Source organism: Simochromis diagramma, unplaced genomic scaffold (genome assembly GCF_900408965.1).
Source record: "Simochromis diagramma unplaced genomic scaffold, fSimDia1.1 OVJJ01000822.1, whole genome shotgun sequence".
Lineage (NCBI taxonomy): Eukaryota > Metazoa > Chordata > Actinopteri > Cichliformes > Cichlidae > Simochromis > Simochromis diagramma.
Window position 1 is genome coordinate 5,365,567 of NW_024387520.1, and position 23,202 is coordinate 5,388,768.

General features: G+C 41.6%; 1 protein-coding gene across 1 annotated transcript in view; it reads left to right on the top strand.

Annotated features, from left to right (window-relative positions):
- LOC120726270 (phosphatidylethanolamine-binding protein 4) overlaps nt 1-23,202 on the top strand; it is a 53,921-nt gene that overhangs the window by 26,169 nt on the left and 4,550 nt on the right. Inside the window, exons 5-6 of the mRNA XM_040019722.1 lie at nt 19,321-19,366; nt 20,071-20,187. Coding sequence (XP_039875656.1) covers nt 19,321-19,366; nt 20,071-20,187 — 163 coding nt within the window. The remainder of the gene's footprint in view (nt 1-19,320; nt 19,367-20,070; nt 20,188-23,202) is intronic.

The window sequence follows — 23,202 nt, forward strand, 5'->3', positions numbered from 1 at the left end:
AGAATCAATGATAGCACAGCAAAGACCTGCTAGAGTACCTTGTGTTTAGATAGGTTCCTCACCTTACCTTGCTCTGCATGTTCAGCTGTTCACCTATCAAAACATGCTGCTGAGGGTTTTTTTTTAATTACGTGACTGCTGTGTAAGACGCACTTGAGAAGGATACTTGTGAATCAGAGTGTGAACATTATCAGGCCGACCGGACTAACCAAGTAGCAGATGTCTTTCTTTTGGAATGATTATCAATAGTAATCTTAAGATAATGACATTGTGTTGTTGCGATTAACATATTTGCCTTGTGCATAAAAGGTCTCTGGTTTCAGACACAAAACCAGCTTCAGGGGTCACAAGCTGGTGTCGGTCCAAAGCCCTGCTGTAAAATCTGTGGCACATCCAAGTGTGGTTTACTCAAACCAGAAAATACAGCTCAGTCCTGATGTTGCTAAAGCTCAGTTCAATTCAAATTTATTTATATAGCACCAAATCACAACATCAGTTGCTTCAACAATCAGACAACTTCCTGTGAGCAAGCACTTGGAGACAGTGGGAAGGAAAAACTTCCTTTTAACAGGAAGAAACCTCCAGCAGACCAGACTCAGGGAGGGGCGGCTATCTGCTGCGACCAGTTGGGGGTGAGGGGGAGGGACAAAAGACACACTGTGGAAGAGAGCCAGAGATTAATAACAACTGTGGGCCAAGCTAGTTAAGTTAAATGGGGGGAAAAAATCCTGACAGCAGTTTTGATACGTTGATAAATGAGAGAACACATCCGTATAATTATGAGTCTGCCTGCTATCAAAGAACCAAGTGTGGGATAATAAACCAAATTACTAAAGTGTGGGTTTAGCTAAACTGAGATTTAGGAAAAGACTTGCTTCAACTATTTGGCTTGGATTGTAGCTGTGCTTTAAAGTCTGTGTTAAACAAACAGCATTAAGTCAGATTCTGGTTTTAACTACGCGTTAAGTAGTCCCTCCATTTTAGCTCCTTTGTCATTTTTCAAAATAAACCCAACTGGGTCGAGCTGTTATTTGTGCCTGACACAGTAGGAAAAAATCCCAAAAATAAATGTAACTATATCCAACAGCATCAGCAAACATTTATAAACATGCCGAACAACTGTACAAATACAATTTGAAGACAATCATATTTTAATGTTTGTCAGGTGTTAAATCTTTTATTTAACTGTGTATCACATATCACATCTTTACTTTTGGCTGCCAAGAACAATTCACTCCAGCAATTAAGTGTAAACTGTGTGGCTGGGTGTCTTGTCTTCTCTCACCAGCTGTCCACTTTTCTGTGAGAGCTCGCATTATTAGATGCTCTATATGCATTTTTCATTGCGACTGCCCATTTTCCCTGACCCCCTGAACAACAGTAACAATCATTTAGAATCTTCTGCAGCACACGCTGGGTTTTTTTTTTTTTTTGTTGTTTTTGGGGTTTTTTTCATCAATTGTGGACAATTACCAAAATAACCATCAACAGATTGTTGTCTCGCTCTCGAAGTCGAATTCCAGATTGTGAGCCTCTCCCTCCCTCTCTTTGCTCTCCCAGAGACTAAATCAATACAGATGTTCAGGTACGGACTCGCAGCAATAATTACTATAACAAGCAAATCATTAGTACCTGAATAGAGTTAGCATATATATAAACTGCACTGGGTGTTACTTTAACTTGCTAATACTCTCATTATTTTGGTGCATGTTGAGTCAACATGATGCAATATGAAGTTGCAAAGCAGTGCTACAGTTAATGCACTTTTGCACTCACTGTTTAGAAAGAGATAAAAAAAGCCTTAGGTTTTTATAGATAATTACAGCCAGACCAATATCATCAGCTGATATTCAGGCAGCAGATTGTCCGATATGGAATGATATTTAAAAAAATATTCTTATAAAACACGGCGCAGGAAAGATGATTTAAAATGTTCTCATCTAGTTCATTGTGCAGCAGAATGCCTGCAACTTTGTTTACAATGCTCCATACATGAAGACTGATGTCCAGGATGTCCCCTGCCCCTTGCACTTTGAGCTGGGATACATTCAGTATATTAAGTCAGTGTCAGTGACTTTGCAGTATTTTTAGCATGCAAAAGCAATACAGAGATGATTACTGGATTTTTCAGAGCTCCAACTTTTTTCTGCAGTTATTCTACAGTCTGTTTATAGCCACCAGAAGCAGAAACACTAAGGCTACCATGCAGCAGCCATCATCCGAGCTCAGATACATTTCTTTAAACAAGACATGAGATTTACGACCCCTCGTAGCCTGTTTGGACTCCGATCACTCTGTCCTGTTTTGAGGATTGGAAGCCATCACATATCAGCTTCCTCTTCATGACTAATCGAAGGCCAGTTGCATGCACATCCTTCGTGCATTCGCGATTATGGTGCATGAGGGACTTGCATGCTTTAACATCAATCTCTGTTGTAGCGGCTCCCAAAGCAGGACACTGCCTGCGTTCTGCTGCTGCTCAGGCAAATACAAACAGTGAAGTATTGTGACTGTGTCAGACCAGCTGGCTTTGTGTTTGCGAGTTCTGAGGCCTGCAGAGATCATCTGCTCCACACCTCAAGATGTCCTTTATCTGCAAACTATTAGACGTGCAATGCCTCGCAGCATTTCATTCACCATTTAGCTCTTGAAAGCATTAAAATTTTAGCATTTTCTTTCTTTCTTTTCTTTTCTTTTTTAACTCTAAACACCTCATCTTAAAGGACCACAAAAACACAGAAAAGAGGACAAGAGTTGCATGTTGGCACAGACTGTTTTGAAACAACAACAACAGATTCTCGTTGTACTTATTTACCATTATTGTGAATATGTTTAGTGTGTGTCTTTTCAGGAGATATTGTGTGTTGTACATGCACTGAGACATTTCTGCCTGTGCACTCAGTGATGAGTCTTTATCCAAAGTTTATAGTTGATGTGAAGTTTTGCAAAAACTGTCAGTTTTGCAGATCATTAGTCTCTAAGAAGCATTCAACAATAGCGTTGCAATTTTAACCTCTGCAATAGCCTCAGAGTTTGTTTTAGCAAAATACCTGTCCAATATTGCAAATAAACATACATAATTGTATTGTTCTTTATCCCGTAATTATCCCTACTGTGGCATGTTATGATTTAAGCGTTTATTTTTGACAGACAGCTGCCCCCATATGGAAGCCAAAAACAGTTTCCCAAAGGCCAGGCGAACCATAGCTAGCTTCATTGTGAGAACAAAGAACCATTGGTATTATTCATAATTAAACTCTTATTGTGTACTCTGCTGAATATTTCCATTCTTCTGCCTCTCTCCTGCTCACTCTCATTTCCCCTCTCGATACTTTGCACCTCGTGCTGGGAACATCTGTCTGGCGTCAGAGCGGAGCCTGGCTGTGCAGATTGGAGCAGGTAGAGGAGCACATTGTAGCCCAGCTAATGATGAGAGTGTCTGCCCTCTCTCTTGGAGGAGACGCAAGCTGCTGCTTCACGCTCGCTCACTCCACTCATACGCCCAGGGAAACAGATTTCCAAACATATGCAGTATGTTTTTAATCCAGTTGAGCACTTCATTTCCCAGCAAACACAAATAACCTTACGGGACATCCATATCTTATGACAAGGGGGTGGGCGCAAAGGAAGTGAACAATTTTCCTTTTTAATGTGATTTTTTTTCTCCCTCCAAAGTTGCTAAACATGCTCATAACCCAGGTTAACAGTTTGCTTGTTTGTGGTTTCGCAAACTTTTACGCAGAAGTGCCTACTGACTCCGAGTCCTGTGAAGCAACTTCATCCAGTCTAAACTCCACTCGGTGCACCTGTTGTCATCCTTTGTTTAAACTTAAACTGACAGGATAAACACATGTTCTTTGTGGTAAGTGTCTTAAAGAATACGAACAGATTGTTGTCAGTAACATAAATATGTGAAGTAAAGCGGAGCACCTGTTTAAGTGATTGATGACGAGAGTTGTGCCAGAATTTAAAGAATATTTTCAAAAGTTTCAAGATATCGACATAAAATTGTGTATTAGATATCATATTTTGTATTTTAGCTCGAATTAGTTTAACCCTGATAAAGTTTTGCACGCAGGTCATTCATCCCCCTTTTTTTTTCCCCCCGTAACAAGCCAAAAGCCTCCCCTGGTTCAAGTCAACAATAGTCCTTAACAGTGAAGCACAGCTGGAGGTGCTTAAGCATTTAGAGCATATGCTCATCCTGTCAACTAGAGCCAGGCTGAATGTCAGAGGTGGTATTACATGGAGTTCATCTTTTGGACTCCCTCCCTGCAAAACAATATCAACTCCAGCAGCCTTTCCTCTCCGTATCTGCCGTTTTAGGACGCTAGTCTTTGTTAGTTCTTGCTTTATTTTTCTTGCATTACTTTTTTCTTTCGCGCAGCCGTCATGTATGTCTCTGATGTCTGCATCCAGGGACGTGTGTGTATGTTTGAAAGAAGTTGGAGGAGTGCTAGCAGGACAAAAATCAATGCTTTGTGAAGCGACATGCCAACTTGCCTGGCGCTGTTTTACATCTCGACAGCCCTTGTCTTGAGTACAAACACCATGTAATAATACATCAATGTTATCTTACTTGCAGTTTATTAACAAACAGGTTCTTCTTCAGTGTGGGCTGCTGCTCTCACTGTTCTCCGCCACCTAAAGGGAGAATTACATAAGAATCCTCCGCTCAGTTGTCAGCTCCATCCCCCGTCCACATACAATAAACACACACTCAAGTGCACGCACGCTTATACGCACACACAATACTGTAGCTGATAACAGACCAAGCCTCTTGCCATCTCTATAACAACTGACCTCCCCGCCACGGTTGCTGTGGTGAGATGATTGAGGAGGTTTCACTGCATGAAGAACGTGAGCTGCGATGGTTTCCTGTGAGCAATTGGAAAGGTTGTTTGAGCGCCGAGGGAATAATCAGCATTTACGCGTGGCCTAATAACAACCCAAATTCCTGTTTGTATTGTCATGTGAATTAAATTTCTCGGGGGGTGGGGGGGGGGGAGTTGAAGCATCCAAAATCGCATCTCTTGCACATTTATTTTTATTTAAGCAGATAGGTCTACTGTGTCAGCGTGCTGGATTAATTTCCAGCCTGAGCCCTGTCCTGGATATATCACGAATGCTCTCCAAGAAAACAAGGACAACCTGGAAAGCCCTCTTTGATCCAGTCTGTCACACTAGAGCCTTGTAGGGGGAAAAAAGAGCAGATTGGACCTTATCCATGAGAATGCAGTTTAAGAAACCAGTAGCTATGCACACATTAAGGCACTTCTTTTAATATGTGCCCCCTTTCTTCACACCCACGACCATTGTGTATAAAATCCTGTTTTTCCTGAAAAGATTTCTCGTCGCAGCCGCAGACAATGTTCCCCCACACAAGCTGTCGTCTTTGTCATCCCCCCCACCCTCCACACACCCCCCACCCTCCACTTCAGTCAGTAAAGCAGGATCTTTGGCAGTCGGCCCCGCGTGCGAATTTGTGCGTTTCAGGGTACAGGTGGGGGGGGGGGATTGACGGAGTCTGCCTACCTGTTCCCCCTGTAAAGTGGTCAATTTTTGACAGATGTGGAGAGGGGAGGAAAAAGCGGGCACGGAAACCACAAAGAGAGGGGCGGGCAAATGAACAAATGTCAGGGTTAGCGGGGGGTTGCTCAGGCCGCAGCCGTGGAAAATGCTTCCTCTTAGGGGTGTCTCCTGGAGAAGGGGAGTGAGGCATGCTGATAAAAACAACTCACTAACAATTATGCTTACCTAAAATAGCCCTTACTTAAGTATATAGCATGCTTGCCAGTTAATTGTACACAAAAACAAAGACTTCACAAAGGACCTCCTGCAGCCAATGTATTTTCTTGTATTTTGGCATGATAATTAAGTGTGACAGCTATGAATGCAAAGTTGACAGATATTATAGGGGCCTGTCTAAATGTACGTACTGATTGTTTGGATTCCAAAAGTTATCCTAACTGTAAAAGTCGGAAAGTGGAGCGTAGTGCAAAGATCTACAGTGTATTGTGTAATGGATAAATAATTACAACTGGTAAGAAAGCGCAGCACACGTGCCCAGAAAGCAGTGTGCACGGTATGTCAGAGTTACCGACGCTTGGTGGTGGAGTTTTGACAGTTATCTGTAGAGACGGATAGAAAAATAGAACCGAGTCTGGCTCGGTTTTACTGATATTAAATAAATATTGTGCCCGTTTCTGTGAATGTAACAATGCTTGACAATTACTAACATTGGATAATAAAGGAGCCCTTTCTCCGCAGATTACAGCCCATATCTGGTCTCAACCAAGCAGCTGACTGCAAGGGATTTTAATGACAGTGCTCCTAATATTCCCAGGAGATAATGCTTTTTGTAATGGCAACCGAAAATCGGCCGTCAATAGAAAGCATTCACTAGAATCTGGTATTTTATGCTTATTACACTTGAGTAATTTCAGTATGAATGCTGCATTTCTTCTGAGTTGCTCTCTGGATTTGTTCAAGTTGTTCTTATTGATATGCTGTAGGACTAACAAACATAAAATCTACTAAGACCTCTGATCTGTACCATTGACCATTATCATAGCCAAGAGGTTTGTTGCAATGTGGTATTTTTATGCTACACTTGGTGAGAAACCTGTTTACATTCCAGGGTGCTGTATAGTTCACTTCTCTCTGCAGCTCAGTCGGATTCCAAAGCACTGTATAGATTTCTTTCAGCTGATGAAATTAAAAAGACAGCAGTGTGTGTGTGGTGTGCCTTCCAGCAACGCGATTTGCCTGCGAGTTCACGATACGGGTTGAGAGGGGAGTTCCTTTGGGGGGGATTAAATAGCTCCCTCTCTTCCTTCCCTCCTCCCCTGCCCTCCATACTTGCAGAACACAAACAGCTTGCAGGGCTGTACAGTACTTGTACAACATGTTTGCCACAGTGCTGCTCACAGGTAACAATAAGCCAAGGTCAGAGGTTAAGAGGGATTGTGGAGCTCGGATTCTTGTGCGTTCCTCTGGCAAACATTGTGCACGCACAGGCACATGAATCAGTGCCCATAGTATAGCTGGGAGAAAGTGAGAGTGAGAGACAGAGAGGGTGAGCTGGCTCAGTAGAGAAGGGGGTATCAAGAAGAACGAGACCAGGGCTGGCTACATGAAGACATGTGAGGCAGGTCTATAAGGTTAGGACGGTGATAGTTTGCAGTCTTTTAAGCTGCTCTGACGCCAGTTAGGCATCTGTGCGAAAATAAAACCTGATGTTAAAAAGAGAGAGCTTAAAAAGGAGCTGTGCTGATCATAGCAATTGCACCTGCTGAGAATGGGCACTGTCCTCTCCAAAAAACTGACAGCCCTAGATGTTTGTTCAATCCGCTTAAAAGGACCCATGTTTGTGTAATCTTCTTATACGAAGAACAAAAAGGAAGTGTTCGAAAATGCTTGAATTTGTCTGCTCTTAATGTCCTCCTACAAACAGTCAACGTAGATTTCTTTTAACCTTAAAAACACTCTTCAGCTCCACCTGAATGAAAATGATAGGGGGCTTTTTAATCAGTGGCACAGAAAGTACTCAAACATTTTACTTGAGTAAAAGTAGCTATGCCACAGTGTTAGTTGTGCATTTAAACTGAAATAAATTCAGTACAATTTGGAAAATACAGGAAAGGAAAGAGATATGTTGCCATATTTTGATTATTATGTTCACATAAGAAAAGCTCTAATGTAGATCGCTGGATTGCACTTGATTTAGAGTACTTGATTTCTTGACGTCTTTAACCGAAGGGGTGGAAGATCAGAGAACGTTTATTGACACATTTTGTTATGAGGATTTCATGGTATCAGTGTCACCTGCAGGGGGGAAAACATGAGTTGTTGTATCTTCTTCAAATTAAATTGTTCCAGAAGGCTTTCTGTCCTTTTCTCTATTGATTTAAGCTCACCCCTTTTCTATAGGTTTGTTTTATGGGAGATCATAGAGGTGAGCAGCTGATGAACATGGATTTTGAATCTCTTGGGTTAGATTTAAAAACCAGAATGAAAGTCTGTGAAACCAGCTCTCTGCCTCCATCAATGTCTTTGAATGGGAAGGAGATTATCCATTTAATCTCTTAATCGTGCGTACTGTATACATAGCTGGTCCTGTGCCTAAAACCCCATCCTGATCAGATCACAGCCGCCGTTTGCGATGTTTCCATCTAGCCCACAGACTATTTCAGGTGAACACCAACTCTGTTTCACATGATCCTCTCCAACTGTCAGCATATTACACCCTTGGTGCCCTGTTAAAATGAAACCCAGACCAATGGTGCATAAAATGGAATGTGGAAATATGTAGATTTTAAAGTACAGCTTTTTAAAAATCCCTCATTCCCACAAATGTATTCAGAATAAAGGCAGCTGTTTCATAACATGAATTAGGTTACTGTACATTTTGCGCAGTATATTTTCCCCAAAAGTAGGAATTAATAATGAAGATGCTTTTTGGCCTGAAATTGCTATTCAAACAATTATGTACTTAGTTTCTTCCAACAAATGCATTCCACATTATTGTTTTGCCTCATAGCAAAGCACCTAAAAGACTAAAACCTTTCATTCCAGCAAAGGCCGCTATTGGTCACCGTCAATAAAAGCATAAAAGCATTTATTTCCCACGTTTGTCAAATTAACAGCATACTCCATCTCCCATAGGACTTGTAAGGTTCATTAACCTTTCTGTGAAGTGGGACAGGTTTCCAGCAGTTACCATAACCTCTGTCTCGCTCCTGCCTCAATTATAATAGAAGAATTAAACATCCAGCGATTCAAAACAGTAATGCTGCCTCTTAAATCCCTTTGTACCAGCTCTCAGTTGTTAATGACTAAAGACACTGAATGAACTGTGGAGTTATCAACAGATGTAACTGTGGACAGAAGCAAATCAAATGGCTACTCTGCACAGCGAGATTACTGAATATACATGTACAGTTTCTGTTTTGTGGCCAGAATGTACTTTTTCCAAAAACATTTATTGTGTTTTCTAATAGTATGTCGACTTTATGACTTTGGCTTTTTGTGAATAACTCATATTTGGCTTAATTTAATCGAAAAACTGTGTTACCACTGTGCAGAAACAATACGTGACGATTTAATTGTTGTAAATTGCAAAGCTGCTTGCCCAAAGTTTTCCTACGAATCTAGACCTCGGCCAACCGCCCCTCCAAAGTCAAAAGAACAACCTGACCTTGAGCTAATTAAATGGTCAATTACACGCCTGTTGATCTCTTTTAATTTCTTAATAATTCCATTAACTGTGTGGGAAAGAGTTAGTTCTCTTGTCCACCTACTCCTCCTTCATCCTCCTCTCCCTCTGACTCCCTTCCTCCTACTTCATGTGCCAGCCCACAAGGTTTTTGATTCTCATTTATTTTGTGTCACTGTTCACAGCTAAAAAAAAAAAGATGATTTAATTCAATGCCATGGACTCCTCAGTAAGCTCCAACCTCCTCCTCTGCCCCCCTTACATCTCCCCCGTGCTTTTATGTACTAATCAAATCCAGCACGTGTCTCGACGTATTTGTAGGCCTACCGCTCTATTGTAATTTCTTCATCTACAATCTCCATGGATTTCCAGTCTTGCCGGCAGAAACCAGCGAAGCCATGAAGCGCGGAGGCCTCGTGCTTGTGCGTGCATGTCCTCTGATGCTACTTGTAGGCAAGCTCAGGCTGGGATTTTCCAGTGCCACCCCCGTCAGTGGGAAGCCCTACATGGGGACATGTCAGCGCCTTGTTTGCTTGTTGTGCTGATGAAGCTGGGGGTGGGGCGAGTGGGCAGCCTTGTTCTGGTTCCAGGATTCCCTTCAAATGAGTCAGCCAGCCCCCACTCAAACCGACTGTTACCTTGGGAACTCAAGCTTGGGCTTCCCTCAACAGTACTAAAGTACAGACTCATCAACACCCATACTTGCTAACACACACGCAGTAGGTGTAAGGGAAGCAGCACCCAGGTTGGATAAAATTAGCTTATTAAAGCTCTCTTTGGCCTGTACTCTGTCCTGTTAGGCCCAATCTGCTCGCTGAGTTTGAGATGACCAGCCCAGCACAGCCACTTTGTAATGTATGCAAATTAGACTGAATAGATGAGTGCGATAATGAGTTTGGGTGGCTAGTTTCTTAAGTCAGTGATTTGAGTAATAGCATCCCACCCTGCTAATGAGCATTACCAAAGGAGTGTAGGTTTAGCATGTCACAGTGTGTCAGGTGATTTCAGCGGTGGCTGGAGTTCACTTAATAACTGGACTGTTTATGTTTCCATCTCAGGTTCATTACCGAAGCCCAATGAGTTTCTTTACTGAAGCTATTAGTCCAGCAGGCTATTGTTAAGTGGCTTAATTTGTTCATGCACTGAAGCAGATCAAGGATGACGCCCCCAGTTCCTTTTACCCTCTCCTCCAAATTATATTTTTCTACTAACCATACACCCCAGATTCCATCCCATTCGGTTCAAAAGACACAGCCACAAATACCACTAAAAATGCTTTGACTTAGTACATGTTTTAAAGACATTGTAGCTGTGTGTGACTACTTGGATAACTCTTGATAATTCCATCACTGTAGTATATTTGAATGTATAAGATGAAGTTTACCACTTGTGCATTTTCCTGCATTTTGATGGTGTACAGCTGCCTCACTAACTGTACAAAAATGAGCATAACCCGTATGTTAAAAGTGTCAGCCTTTCAGTACCAGCTCAGCCGATAAACAAAAGCTGTGCTTATTGGCTGAACATATTGGCAACTCCCAGGTCATGCATTACTGTGCTTTGTCAAGGCCTGTTAGTGAGCCATCAGCAATATCAATGTATCCAGTCCTAGTTAATAGTGATGTACACTTGGCTTGTAGTGTGCTGTTAGCTATGAAGCTACTCTTCAGCATTAGTTAATTTTTGTTATAGTAGAAATCATGAAGCAAAAAGAAACCCTATATACCTGCTGTCTTGCAGCTTGCTCCACAAAGACACAAGCCACGCCAGAGAATATAGTAACCTTTTTTTTAAAGTGTGTGCCCACTTTCCACCAGCAAGCTAAAGTTGTTTACCTGAGCTGCTAATGAAGCACCGCTATCCATGTGACAAACACTGTGCACTCACTAGGGCTTATTAAAATAATAGTATCTTGCTGGTTTGCCAGTGGAAAACCTTCAATGTGCAGAACTAGGAAAAGTTCACTGTGCATTATTAGTAACATAACACGTACATCCAGTGTAGCTAAAAACGAGTAGGTTCTGTTGGTTGGTAGAAAGGTGGCTCCTCGTGACGGCTGCGGGGGGAATTGCATGTAAAACACCAGAACACTACCACATGGTAATTAACAAATAATGCACCACACACACAAGTGCAAATGCTGAAAACAGCATTAGTCACTCACGTAGTTTGCGTTGTAGGCTCTACAAAGATTCACCATAGAAGTCTAAATCAGACGTTAGGCGGCTTTCCTCCTAACCCTGAATAATCTTTAATGTGCAGTCGTGTTGAGGGATCCTTAAAGAGCAGTAATGAAATCTTAAGCTGTTATCTTAAGTTGCAGTTACTCTACTGGAAATACTCTGTGTATACAGAGCATGCAGGCAACGGAAAACATGAAGCCCACTCACTAGTGGGGAATGCACTAGACTGTCCATTAAGTCCAGGAAAATTTTAGGCATGCTTTGCTTATGTGATAACAGCTTAGTGATAGGTGCCTCAGGCGGGCTAAATAGTAGCAGGAGTTCACAGTTGAATCTGTAAATTCTTCTGGCCAATACCTGTTGTCTTTTAGGCCACCAGATTTACAGCAATATGTGAAATTGCTCAATTATATCAGCCTCCGACTTCTTCGGAGGCTCAGCAGTCACTGTTGTGCTGATTAGGAGGATTGGCACAGTCACAACACATGGGTGAGATGACAAACCAGTTACACGTCAGCCCGATTAAATCCTGAGTGGTACCCCAGACTGTAACACATAGTGGCTTTTAGTTTTCTCCGTTGTTAGCCAAAGTTTATGAAGCCAGATCAACCATAATCCCAAATGTGTGGCTGTAGAATACTTGGTTGGTGCCATCGTCCTAAAACTGAAGTAAAGACGAGGAAAAGCAAGAGTGTACCGCAAGTGTTCCTTCTTCTAGTTTAAAGTTTGGCATGGGGCCTGGACAGGTTTGGCAAGGATGAAGTAACCCATCTGAGATGAAGTAACAACCTTTAGAAAACTGGCAACTTTTTCCACAGTGCTCACAAACTGTTGGCTGGCTGTCAGTTTTTGCTAAGCTTTTGGTGCCCAGTATTGATCATATCTGAGCTTTTATGCAGGAGAATGACACTTACATGGCCATAAACATGGCGTCACAGTTGGTGGCCAAAGTTGGCGGCTGAAAGATTGTTTCCACATCCTATCTGAGGATCAGATCATTAAAAGGTGTCATGCATGCAGCTGTTTATGTGTTGTAATCATCCAGTATCGCTGCTCGGGGGAAAAACTAAAACGGGGATTTTGAGGAAACCTTTTCAGCATGAGTAGAGATACCGGAGAAACCCCTATGGTGTAAAAGAAGTGGCACACGCCACAAGTTTGAACTCGACTGATGGGAATGTCTGCTATGCTGATAAAGACAACAGCGTGCATAGGAGAGCCTGCCTTTGACTGGGTCACTGCTCCTATAGTTCCTGTGCATTTTGGGACATAAAAGAAAGGGGGGTGGGGGCTGAATCCAGACTCACAAAATATTCTAATTTACTGCATAATTTTTTACTGTTTTGTAAGCAAAATGTTGCATACTTTGCCTAAACTCTGAATAATTTTGAACATAAATTTGGTGCTTTTTCCATTTATATCTGGATTACACTTTCTGTAGTTGAGCAATGATGCGATTTTTCTGTGTTTAACCTGTAAACTGTGAGGTTCCTTGTGAGGCAAGGACTTTTAATTCACAATAACCCTGCAAATGAATGGGCTGATTACTGAGGCGAAGATGAGGAGGTAGTCATAAGCACTTGGCTTGAGTGGAATCGGCAAGGGAGGGTGGAGGGGAGGGGTGGCGGTGGCAGTACAAGTCCAGCCTCAGAAATAGAGCTGTGAACACCATCTGTCATGCTCTCTCTCCCCGTCTGTTAGCCTGACTGCAAGTAAAAGGGAGAATGATGCTCTCAGAACTGCATTAGAAGGACGTGGGTGCTGATTGTCGTAGGTGTGGGTTTACAGGGTGTGCAAGGGAGGGGGAAGTGGTGGATATACAAGGAGGTGCATGAGTAACTCTTGCTGACAAAGGGAAGCACTCACCCACATAGAGAAGGAGTAGGGTTGTTGGGCAAGCGGGTATTCCTGCTGAAACCGCACCCCTGCACCCACCCACCGCCTCTTTGTGGACTCCTACCTATCAGCTCGTGTCGGAGGATTCCTAGCGGAAGTTATGTAGACACATTATACAAACACACTGCTCATCTACTGCCCTAAGATCAAGAGAAGTTAGAAATTCATGTATAGCATTAAGCTCACTTTCATAAAGTGACACATTTCACCTTGTTTCACCATTTTCAGACAAAGCGGAGATGCGCCTGGGGTCCCATCTACTATCTTTTTTAAGAATTTCATGATGGTAATAATACCGCTATCAAGTCTGAACTAATTCTGATTCATTTTATGGATTGAGATAAATTTGCTGGTTGGTGGTTACCGTGTCAGGCTTTTACATGACCCGCAGAAAAAGCTCTGCCGCATGGCTTTTTCTAGATTATCAGAAATTATTCATTGCTCATAATGTGTAGGTTGTTTGGGATCCTTTCTGCCTTTGTTTGAGTCAGAGTGTGAAATAGTCAGTAAAACATGAAGGCAAGCAACGCCACGATGAATGTAACACCACAGCTGGGCGCACATAAGTTAGACGTGACTGGCTCCTACATTTAACGAGCCGAGACGAGTGACAAAACAAATATTTAGTAAATGCTGTTTCTTTAAGATCTGGAAACGAACTCTGGATTATAACTTAATGATATTTCATATGTGTTTAAACTGTGTAATGAATATAGATGTTGATATTTGTATGATTGGCCGTGATTGGCCTTCGCGGGCGGCTCAGAGGTCGGGTCAGCTTTACAACAGCTTGCAGGGACACTGTCTTTTTAAGGGCAACCTCCAAGGGCGTGCGTTTCCTGCTCTAGTGTCTTGAACTCAGGCCTTCCATTTCAAAGGGGGTTCCCCCTGTTCACTGCGTGGCCTCGCTCTCACAAACATATCAAGAAACAAAAATACTTCGCTTAAATTAAGACAAGTGGTAAATTTCTTTTTCACCAGTGCACGTGCCACCAGCAGAATATTATGTTGTTTGGATTCACCTTTATGATAAGAGTGGAACAAAAGAGATCCACCTTGAACAACACAAAAACCAAATCTGCCCCATTTAGGCGTCAAATTTCCAATCCCACTGCTGCTCCTTGTTCACTGTTTTTAGTGCATACCAGGAGTTATTTAGTTAGTCTCCCCTCGATAGACTTAAACACCCTCGTGCATCGGCATAAATCACATTGACACTTTCAGTTTATCTCTGTTAGTAGCTGGTGTTCCCACATTGCTCAGTGTGTGATTCACTATCACAGCTTAAATGGGTATTCCCCTCAAATGAGGATACGAGACATATGCATTGCTTATAATATCTCCCAAATAACTCGAGTCTTTTTACTGGTGAGTTAACTCAGTCTGGGTAATCCATGAAATGCTTTGTTTGTTTCATTATAGTTTCTAAAGAGAAGAACTTAAATTGTTCCTCGGTGAAAGAGTTTGGAGCATTAAAATTCAGGAATTCATAATATTTGACTTTACAGTGATTATTTAAAAATTCATTCCAATTACATGGTCACCAACTATACTCAAGTCGACATTTTAAACACTCAAAGTGTGCCAATAACAATGTCCCTCACACCATTACACCACCACCAGCCCAAACCATTGATACATGCAGGATGGATCCATGCTTTCATGTTTATGCCAAATTCAAACCTTACTGAGTATGTCGCAGCAGAATCTAATCTTAGACCAGACAGTGGACAATTTTGGAAACAGAAGATTTAGGCAGTACCGTAGCTGCAGTTTTCTGTCTTAACTGGCAGGAGATGCATTCATTGTGGTCATCTGCCACTGTAGCCCATCTACTTCAAGGTTTGACGTGTTGTGTATTCAAAGATGCTCTTCTGCATACTTTGGTTGTAACCAGTGGGCATTTCAGTTACTATTACCTTCCAATCAGCTCAAAGCAGTCTGGCCATTCTCCTCTGACCTCCTGTACGAGCAACGCATTTTCACTCAGACAACTGCCGGCAGATATTCTCTGTAAACCCTAGAGATGGCTGTGTGGGAAAATCCCAGTATATCAGCAGTTTCTGAAATACTCAAACCATCCGGTCTGCCGCCAACAACCGTGACACATTTAGAGTCACTTAAGTCACCTTTCATCCCCTCTGTGATGCTCACTTTGAACTTCAGCAAGTCGTCTATTTCCTGACTTGATTGACTGATTAGATATTTACTTCAATGAGCATACAGTACTATGAATATATGTGTTGGTATGAAACTTTAATACCCATCACCATGTTTTTTATGCATGGTGAGCAGTGCATTACTGCATTATGAACAGAAAGCTGGGTGGTATCTGTGTTTTAAGTGCAGTGAATGAGCATAGAAGAATCTCACGAACACAGACATTTAAAATGTAAATGAGAAAATACTTACAGGGAAACAGTGGTAATGTTTGTCTTGCATAGAGAATGAAGCTGTTTCTAGTGTCTTTCAACTTTCAGCTGCTGAAATAGCACAACAGTTAAAACACTGACATATTAGCCGTGAGTACTCCATTAGGCTTTTTTTCTTTTTTCTTTTTTTTGTAAAGATCCTGGTTTTAATGTTCTGCTGGTTTTCTACACAGCGCTTCAATCTGAGCTCATTTCTTACATGAACAGCTAATGATAGAAGATCTATGTTCGAATGTTTTCAATGAATAAGCTGCGTTTTTCACATTGGCTTTATGGTCGAGCATATAGGAAATAGCTGAAAACAACTGTTTTCTCTGACATCTGCATTATGCAATGTGTCTTTTATCTTCAGCTTGAGGTCAAAAAAAACAATCCAAAAATACAACTGCTGGTGAACATAGATTTTGTACAGCAAAAGCATTGCACTGTTTATTCCCTGGGCATGTTTTTGAGGAAACTGTATTTTTTAAGAGAAAGGAAGAAGTTTATAGTGTTAATATACAATTTATGTGTATATGTTAGAGTGGAAAATATATCATCAAGCCCTTTATTACACAGTCATTAAACCATTTCTTCTAATATCTATGTTTTACTTATAGATCTGTGTTATAGATCAAGTCACCTAGAGTCATTTACTCCATTTACCTTTCTAGAAATTACCTGACAAATTTAACCTGCTAGATCCCCGTAGTGCAAAGTCAGTGTGAAGCCCATGTGTTAATAGTGCAGGTAACAGCCTGGGGATCATGTGTCCTTGCAGTTAAATGCAGACAGCTCCCTCTTCTAAACGAACCGGAGCATTTCAAGTTGTGAGACTGCAGCTGAGGCAGACTATCTCCTGCTGCGTGCTACTGTTAGAAAGGGCAACTTCAAACGATGTCCCGACCTGACTCCTCTGACTTATTTCAGAGTTTGGGTGTGAAAACAGCTTCAGTGTATAAAGTCTTGGATATCGTGCCTCAGAGTATCTTGATGTCTTAGGTTATCTGAGTTAGTAAAGTAATATTATGCTTATTTTCACTACAGAAGGTTTTTTTTCTATAAATGTTACAGATTTATAAGCAGCATTCAAATTCTCTTGGCATACTAGTGAATCTCAGTCTTGGATTCTTTCTTCATCAACAATCAGATGAATCACTCACAGATTTTTCATGGGTGGGGTTAATACGAAAATCATTTTATGCTTAAAGTTTTTAGTCTGATTAAACTGTTCCACGGTCCAGCCTGATGATTGTCTTTTGAATTTTCAGTATTTTTTTCCACAACTTCAAAAGATCTAAATGTTTTTTTGTTTTTATTATCATAAATACTGCAAGGATAACATGCTACACATACCCATACCTTAAAATGGGCGTTTCTTCATAAAGGTTATTAACACAGATCGTGGCTGTCATTCAGCGATGCCAACTTGTCATGTTTGGCGTCACACCCCACAACCAAGTCCCTGAGGGAGGCCGCCCCCCATGTGAGATTGGCCTGTAGGTCACAGTGAGTAAGTGCGTCACTCCCCAGTGAACATTAGGATCAGCAACCCCAGCACGGCCCTGTTCGGTCACAGCGACTGTGATAGCAGCTCTGCTCCGTACAGATTAATCACTCCAACCCTTAAACTACTTTTGTGATTTTTTTTTTGATTTTTTTTTTTTGATTTCTTGTGAATAATAATATATGTGATTGTGTGTTAGATCGGGATATTATTGAATCCGCATATTATTGACTTATCTTTTATTATTTGGCTAAATTTCAATATTTTATTCATTTGCTGTTGTTTATACTCTATGTATTATAATGAAATTAAAAGGGCACAGGGTGCCTGGGAGGATGAGCGAGAACTGAGCATTAAGATGTGGGAAAATGTTGCACGTTCAAATGTTGACTACCTGTTGCTATGGCAATGGGTTTGGATCCTGCAGGCTGCAGGACACTTGCTATTTCTAAATAAAGCTTTTTTTTTTCTCACCGATCGGTGGATGAAGATACTCACATTTGAAACTAATCTTCTGAATTTGTTCAGTCTGTGTAAACACTCCTATGCTTGCTGTTATTTTTAAAGAGAGGTTACAGGATTATAGATAAGAGCATATGCACGATACAGAATGCATGCTTTAAATCTGCTGAAAGAGTGAATTACTATTTGAAACTGATAGTAATATGCTAAGGTCGTTTGTGCATCTCAGTCATTCTGACATAGACCTGCACACTCTGTGTGCTTATAACTGTAGTTTTAGCATTTTAATTGGCATTATGAACCGTTATCATCCTCAAAGTACATTTCATCTGCTGCGAGGTGACAGCTGCAGTCTTCAAGAAGCAAAGAGAGAAGTCAAACTATGGTTGGTCTGCTTTAAATAGTCCCCTGTCCCACGTATGAGTAAATAGCAAAATAAAGCTTTTAATTTACTTGTCAAGAAACCTGGATAGGTATTGAAAGTGTTTATTAGTGTCCTCGAAAAGATGTCGTTCCAACAGTTGGATGCATTTATCCTCTTCAAAACATATATCATAATCATAATCTGGATGCACCATTCCCAAGATGAAAATTAAAACATTATTTCTGTTTTTATCCTTCTGCTTTACCTTCTTCTGCTCTGAGCTGCTGTCCTACTATAGTTTTTATTCTCTGTGGATATGTGTTCTTATTAAACTGGAACTTGAATTTCAAGATAAGATTGGGGGGGAAAGCCGCTTGGTCCTGCCTGTCTTTTGTCCTTGGTGCTGCTTGTTAACGCAGTACCCCCGTCAGCCTGTAGGGGGAGCCTGTGTGTGGCAAAAAGAGGACAGAAATAGGTGCTGAGACCACATACTCCAGTCTGTGATGGGGACTTCCACGCTTACCTCAAGTGGGTTTTGGGCCATTTCACAGACAGCATATTTAGTCCTTTTCCACCCACTCAAGGATGCAGCCGTCTTGCAGTAAATAGCCAAGTATATTAAACAAACATGCCTGTGTGCAATTTGCAGTGTGAAGTGCCTGACTGTGTGCTTCCTGGGGCTGAGGGAGTTTAACCTGACAAATATACAGCAGAAAATGCTTATGAAAATATCTGCACTTCACATTGGGTTACATGATATCTGTTTCTAGGCAACAGGAAGTTAATATACAATTAATAATATGGGAAATTGGAAATCTTCTCAGTAGTTTAATTTGCTTGGGAACTGTCTTTTGTCTGAAAATTGTCTCTTGTATTCTGATATTAAAATACCTGGTCTTTTATATATTTAATTTTGACATACTTTAACCTGCAGTGTGGATGCAAGCCTGTAGTGGAGCTTTTTTTGTCGTTTTTTTCCCCAATAATCGCCAAATATTTCACTGTTTATTGGATCTCGAGCTTGCTGTTACTTCAGCAGGATACAGTCTACTAGCATTGGCTTGAAATAAATTAAATGGCCAGCCTTTGTGGTTATAAAGACTGGACTAATTGAATGTCGAACATTTGCCTATGAGAGCATAAATCTGAAAGAAGAGCAGCCTGTGCTTGCTGTCTGTTTTGTCTTTCTTATCAAATCTTTGCTATCGCTGGGTTTGTCACAAAACAAACAGGCTGTGCTTCATAATTTGCCCGGCTAACTTTTGTGTTTTAAATTCCAGGGCAGTGCACTCAAGAAAGGACAAATAGAAGGAACAACCCTCACTGGTAAGTAAGATCTTCTATTGACTATTCGTTGTGTAACCTTGGCTTCATTACTCGCAGGTTTAGTATAATTCCAAAAAGTTGATCTGACTCATTGATTGTGTGTAGGCTGTGCAATTTGCTCTGGTATATATTATATATAATTAGTTGGAATAATTCCATATTATTGTTTGGACTTGTAGATTTAAGTCTTACTATAATTTATGCTAAAGTATTTCAGTATTTTTGTATCACTTGGAGGAATTTAACATTTTTCTTGTATAACCTTTAAGTCGCTCTTTCGTGACCCCTCTCCTCAGAGTAAATTTAATTCCTTCCCACTATTGTGAATTTAAAGGGCTTAAAAAGTGCACCAGTACTCGCATACACACACAGAGATGCACACGCCGCCATCATCCTCCCCCGTGGAGCTGGTTATGTTTACTGTCTTGCAGTGTTGGTGATGATTAAAGAGGATTTATCCAGAGAAAATCTGTAGCCAGTTTATTACCCACAACCCAGACTGACTAAAGAATTCTCAGAATTCAGAGTTAACGATTTTTATGGCCGTACAGCTCCCTTTGGTTTAAATAATCCACGTGGATTTTGCTGCACAACAAAAAGAATTGGGATGTCAAAGATTTAGCACACACTTACAGTCAATTGTTATAAAATGCCAGTCCCCACTCTCAGCTCTCCTGATTCTGATTCTTTGGTTTTTCGTACAGATTATAAACCGCCAACCCCGCCATCGAACTCTGGTTTTCACCGCTACCAGTTCATGTTGTTCGAGCAGCCTCCAGACGCGTCTGTGTCACTCACGGAGCAGGAGGAGGCATCCCGGGGTAATAAGTCCACTCACCAGCTTCTTCAGTCTGCTACATTGTTTTCCCACTGCAGTATCATCTATCATATACCAACAGTGGCCGGTTGCCAGCATCTATCTGTTGAATCAGCAATGAAAGTTTACAGCAAGGAATTGAAACCTAACAGTTCCTCTCACATTATAGGTTTTTGTGGTTTTTGGGAAAGTATTTTTGGAACAGACAATAAGAAGCCACGTCATTTTACAATATTCATTTCCTTTAGAGGGAGTACTCCTTAATTTAGGGTGTAATATTTCCACATTAGGCTCTGCAACTCCTGAAATATCTGTGTTGAGTACTTTTTACTATAAACTTGATCTTTGTTAGTGTTGCGATTCACTGTGCTGCCTTTGTTTCATAAAGACCCATGTCATTCTGCATAATTCACAATTAAGATGCTTTAATCAAAGCATTCGGAGTTGCTTTAGGAAGATAATTTTCTCCAAATGCTTGAACTTAACAAGGGAAATGTTAATGAGGTTAGTGAGTAAGTCTGCTGCAGCGTTAATGCCTGCGGGGTCAAGACAAGTATTATTGGCTCCCACGCACACCTGCACGAGTCTGCCTGACCACGTCTTGTTAACCTCCGCCAAACCTAAAAGGCCCATCAACTACGTCACATGCTTCCACGTGAAAGGTCGTTTTAGTTTGATGATATTATATCCATACATCCTTTGATTCAACCTTGTTTGTCTTGCAGAGGTATTGTTTTGTTTACGCTTTTGGATTTATTTATTTTTTTTCGTACTTTTCCATCCCCCTGAAGTCTGTGTGGGAAGGTGGGCTGTAGCACTTGGATGCACAGTACAGCACCTCACAGGAGGCGTGTCTATCTGTCTATTCGAGTCAGGTCACAGCCGGTGATTTGAGGGGAGATCAGGGTGGTTTGAGACTTCAAGCGCTGCGGCCGTGAATAAGTGGAGCTGCCAGTCTCGGCTGTTTGAAGTTTTGACAGCTTTGTCAGCAAACAATCCGGGCACATTAGGCTGAGGTCTGTTTGATGTTGAAACCTTTGGAAAAAGAAGTGTCAAAAGAGATATAGTTTGTAGTATGTTACTTATTCGGCGCACTTTGGGGAGGTTGCGATGAACTCTTGCCGCATCGTTGGGGCATTCACGATGTCACAGCTGGTTAAGCTGAAGTAATAATAGCATGAATAATAGTTTACTATTTAGAATATTTTTAATGTATTCTTGTGCAAAATAAACTGCTCTCACACAGAAGTTGCCCACTCGTTATGAAGCATTTGAACTGAGTGGATCCACCCATCCTTAATCGAGTGGATGAGCGTAACTCCCGCTGTAAGACTTCCTCTCTCCTGCTAGCTGCTCTGTCGATACAAGGGAAATGAAATTAAAAAAATTCTCCCGGATAATCACGCGCTTCATTTGATGGGTCAGTTCTGGACACAATAATATGTCAAGAGAATAGATAATTGACAATAGTGTTTTACACATTAAGAATGAAAGCCTAGTCGTGGTGTATGAGCAGAAACAAAACATGTGGGATATTTCAGGCCGTATTCTCTGGTTTACCTGCTTCCTTATTTTTGCCCAATTGTCCCGGAGCTCGTTAATCCCGCACGGAGAAGAGGAACGGAGGGAATCCCATGCCTCCCCACCTCCTCCGTTAAGTATGTTCACTTATTAGCGTCTGTCCTCCCTCCATGTGGTATGACACAGAGAGAATTTTTCATAGCCCATGACATTAATTGATGTGATTTGCGAAGGGAGAGCATTTAGCCGTGGGTGGAAGACTCCTAATGATCGTTTTCCACTTCCAGTAGTGCAGTCATTGACTCAATTTCATCTCAGATTTTTTCTCTGTTTTCTTTTCATCTCTGGCCATCACTTTACTAATAAAGGGGGTGAACAATTAGAGGTGGAGCAGGGCTGTTGCGAGGAGCCGTGGGAGTCGGCAGTGCCTCCTGCGTTAAGGTTATGAATGTGGGTCATTGAACTGATGGGGACAGCTGGTTTGTTACACAAGGAACTACAGGGGGGCTGCGCTCTTGGCATGGGGCACAGGGGCGTCATCGTAGGGAATCCCCATTGCTCTGGCTGTCCCTGACTGGAGGCTGCCCCCGTGCCAGGGTTGGGGAGGGGGGCAGCCGTGGGCACTCAGACCCTTGTGATACTTGTCAGCCACTTGGCAAGCCCTTGATATGTCCTGCTACTGTTTGGTGCCGACGAGTCAGTTTGTCAAGGGAAACAGTGTTACAATGCCGGGAGGGAAACCCCAAGGCCTCGAGAGAAGCCTTGGGGTGATGTTTCAGCCTACACGTTAGTTTGCACATACGCTGTTCGCGCGTCGAGCACTCCACGTCCTGACTTGAAGCTCAGCAGCTGGTATCGACTGATCAGAAGCAAAAACTATGATGAGTAAAAAGGAGAAGATAAGAATGGAAAAAAAAAATTGGCCATGTGTTCTGTATTATTTTTTTTTTGTCCCTGATAAATTGTTGGGAAGGCGACAGTCACGTCATGCGAATGAATGGCTCACAGTGGCGTTAGCTGCTGGATCGTACACATTGCCTATCTTGCTTCCTAGAGCCCCTACTGCCAGCTCAGCACACTCCACAGTAATTGAAGCCATTTGCAATGTTGCAGTGTGGTAATGGGCAGATCCATGTCTACCACCCACCCACAGCCTCTACCATTAATCAGAGCTGCGTGGAGTCAAGAGAGCCAGGATTTGGTTGCTACAGCAGGCCTGAGTTTCAGCCAGGAGTCGGCTGCCTTAAAGGAACACTTTAACGTGTTGAATTTTGGCTGGTTGTGTTTTTTCTATGTGTGTCTTTTTTTTTCTTTTTTTTTTTACAGAGTCTTGACAGGCTCGGAGTAAAAGTTAAAGTGTCTTGACTTTTCCTCAACTTCCCTTATCCACAAATATCTTTATAGTATTTCTAAAATGGGTTACTTCCAGCTGACACAATATAAGTATAAGTGAAGTAATTTGTTAATGAGTCACTTAGTTGATAATTAAGAAACTCAT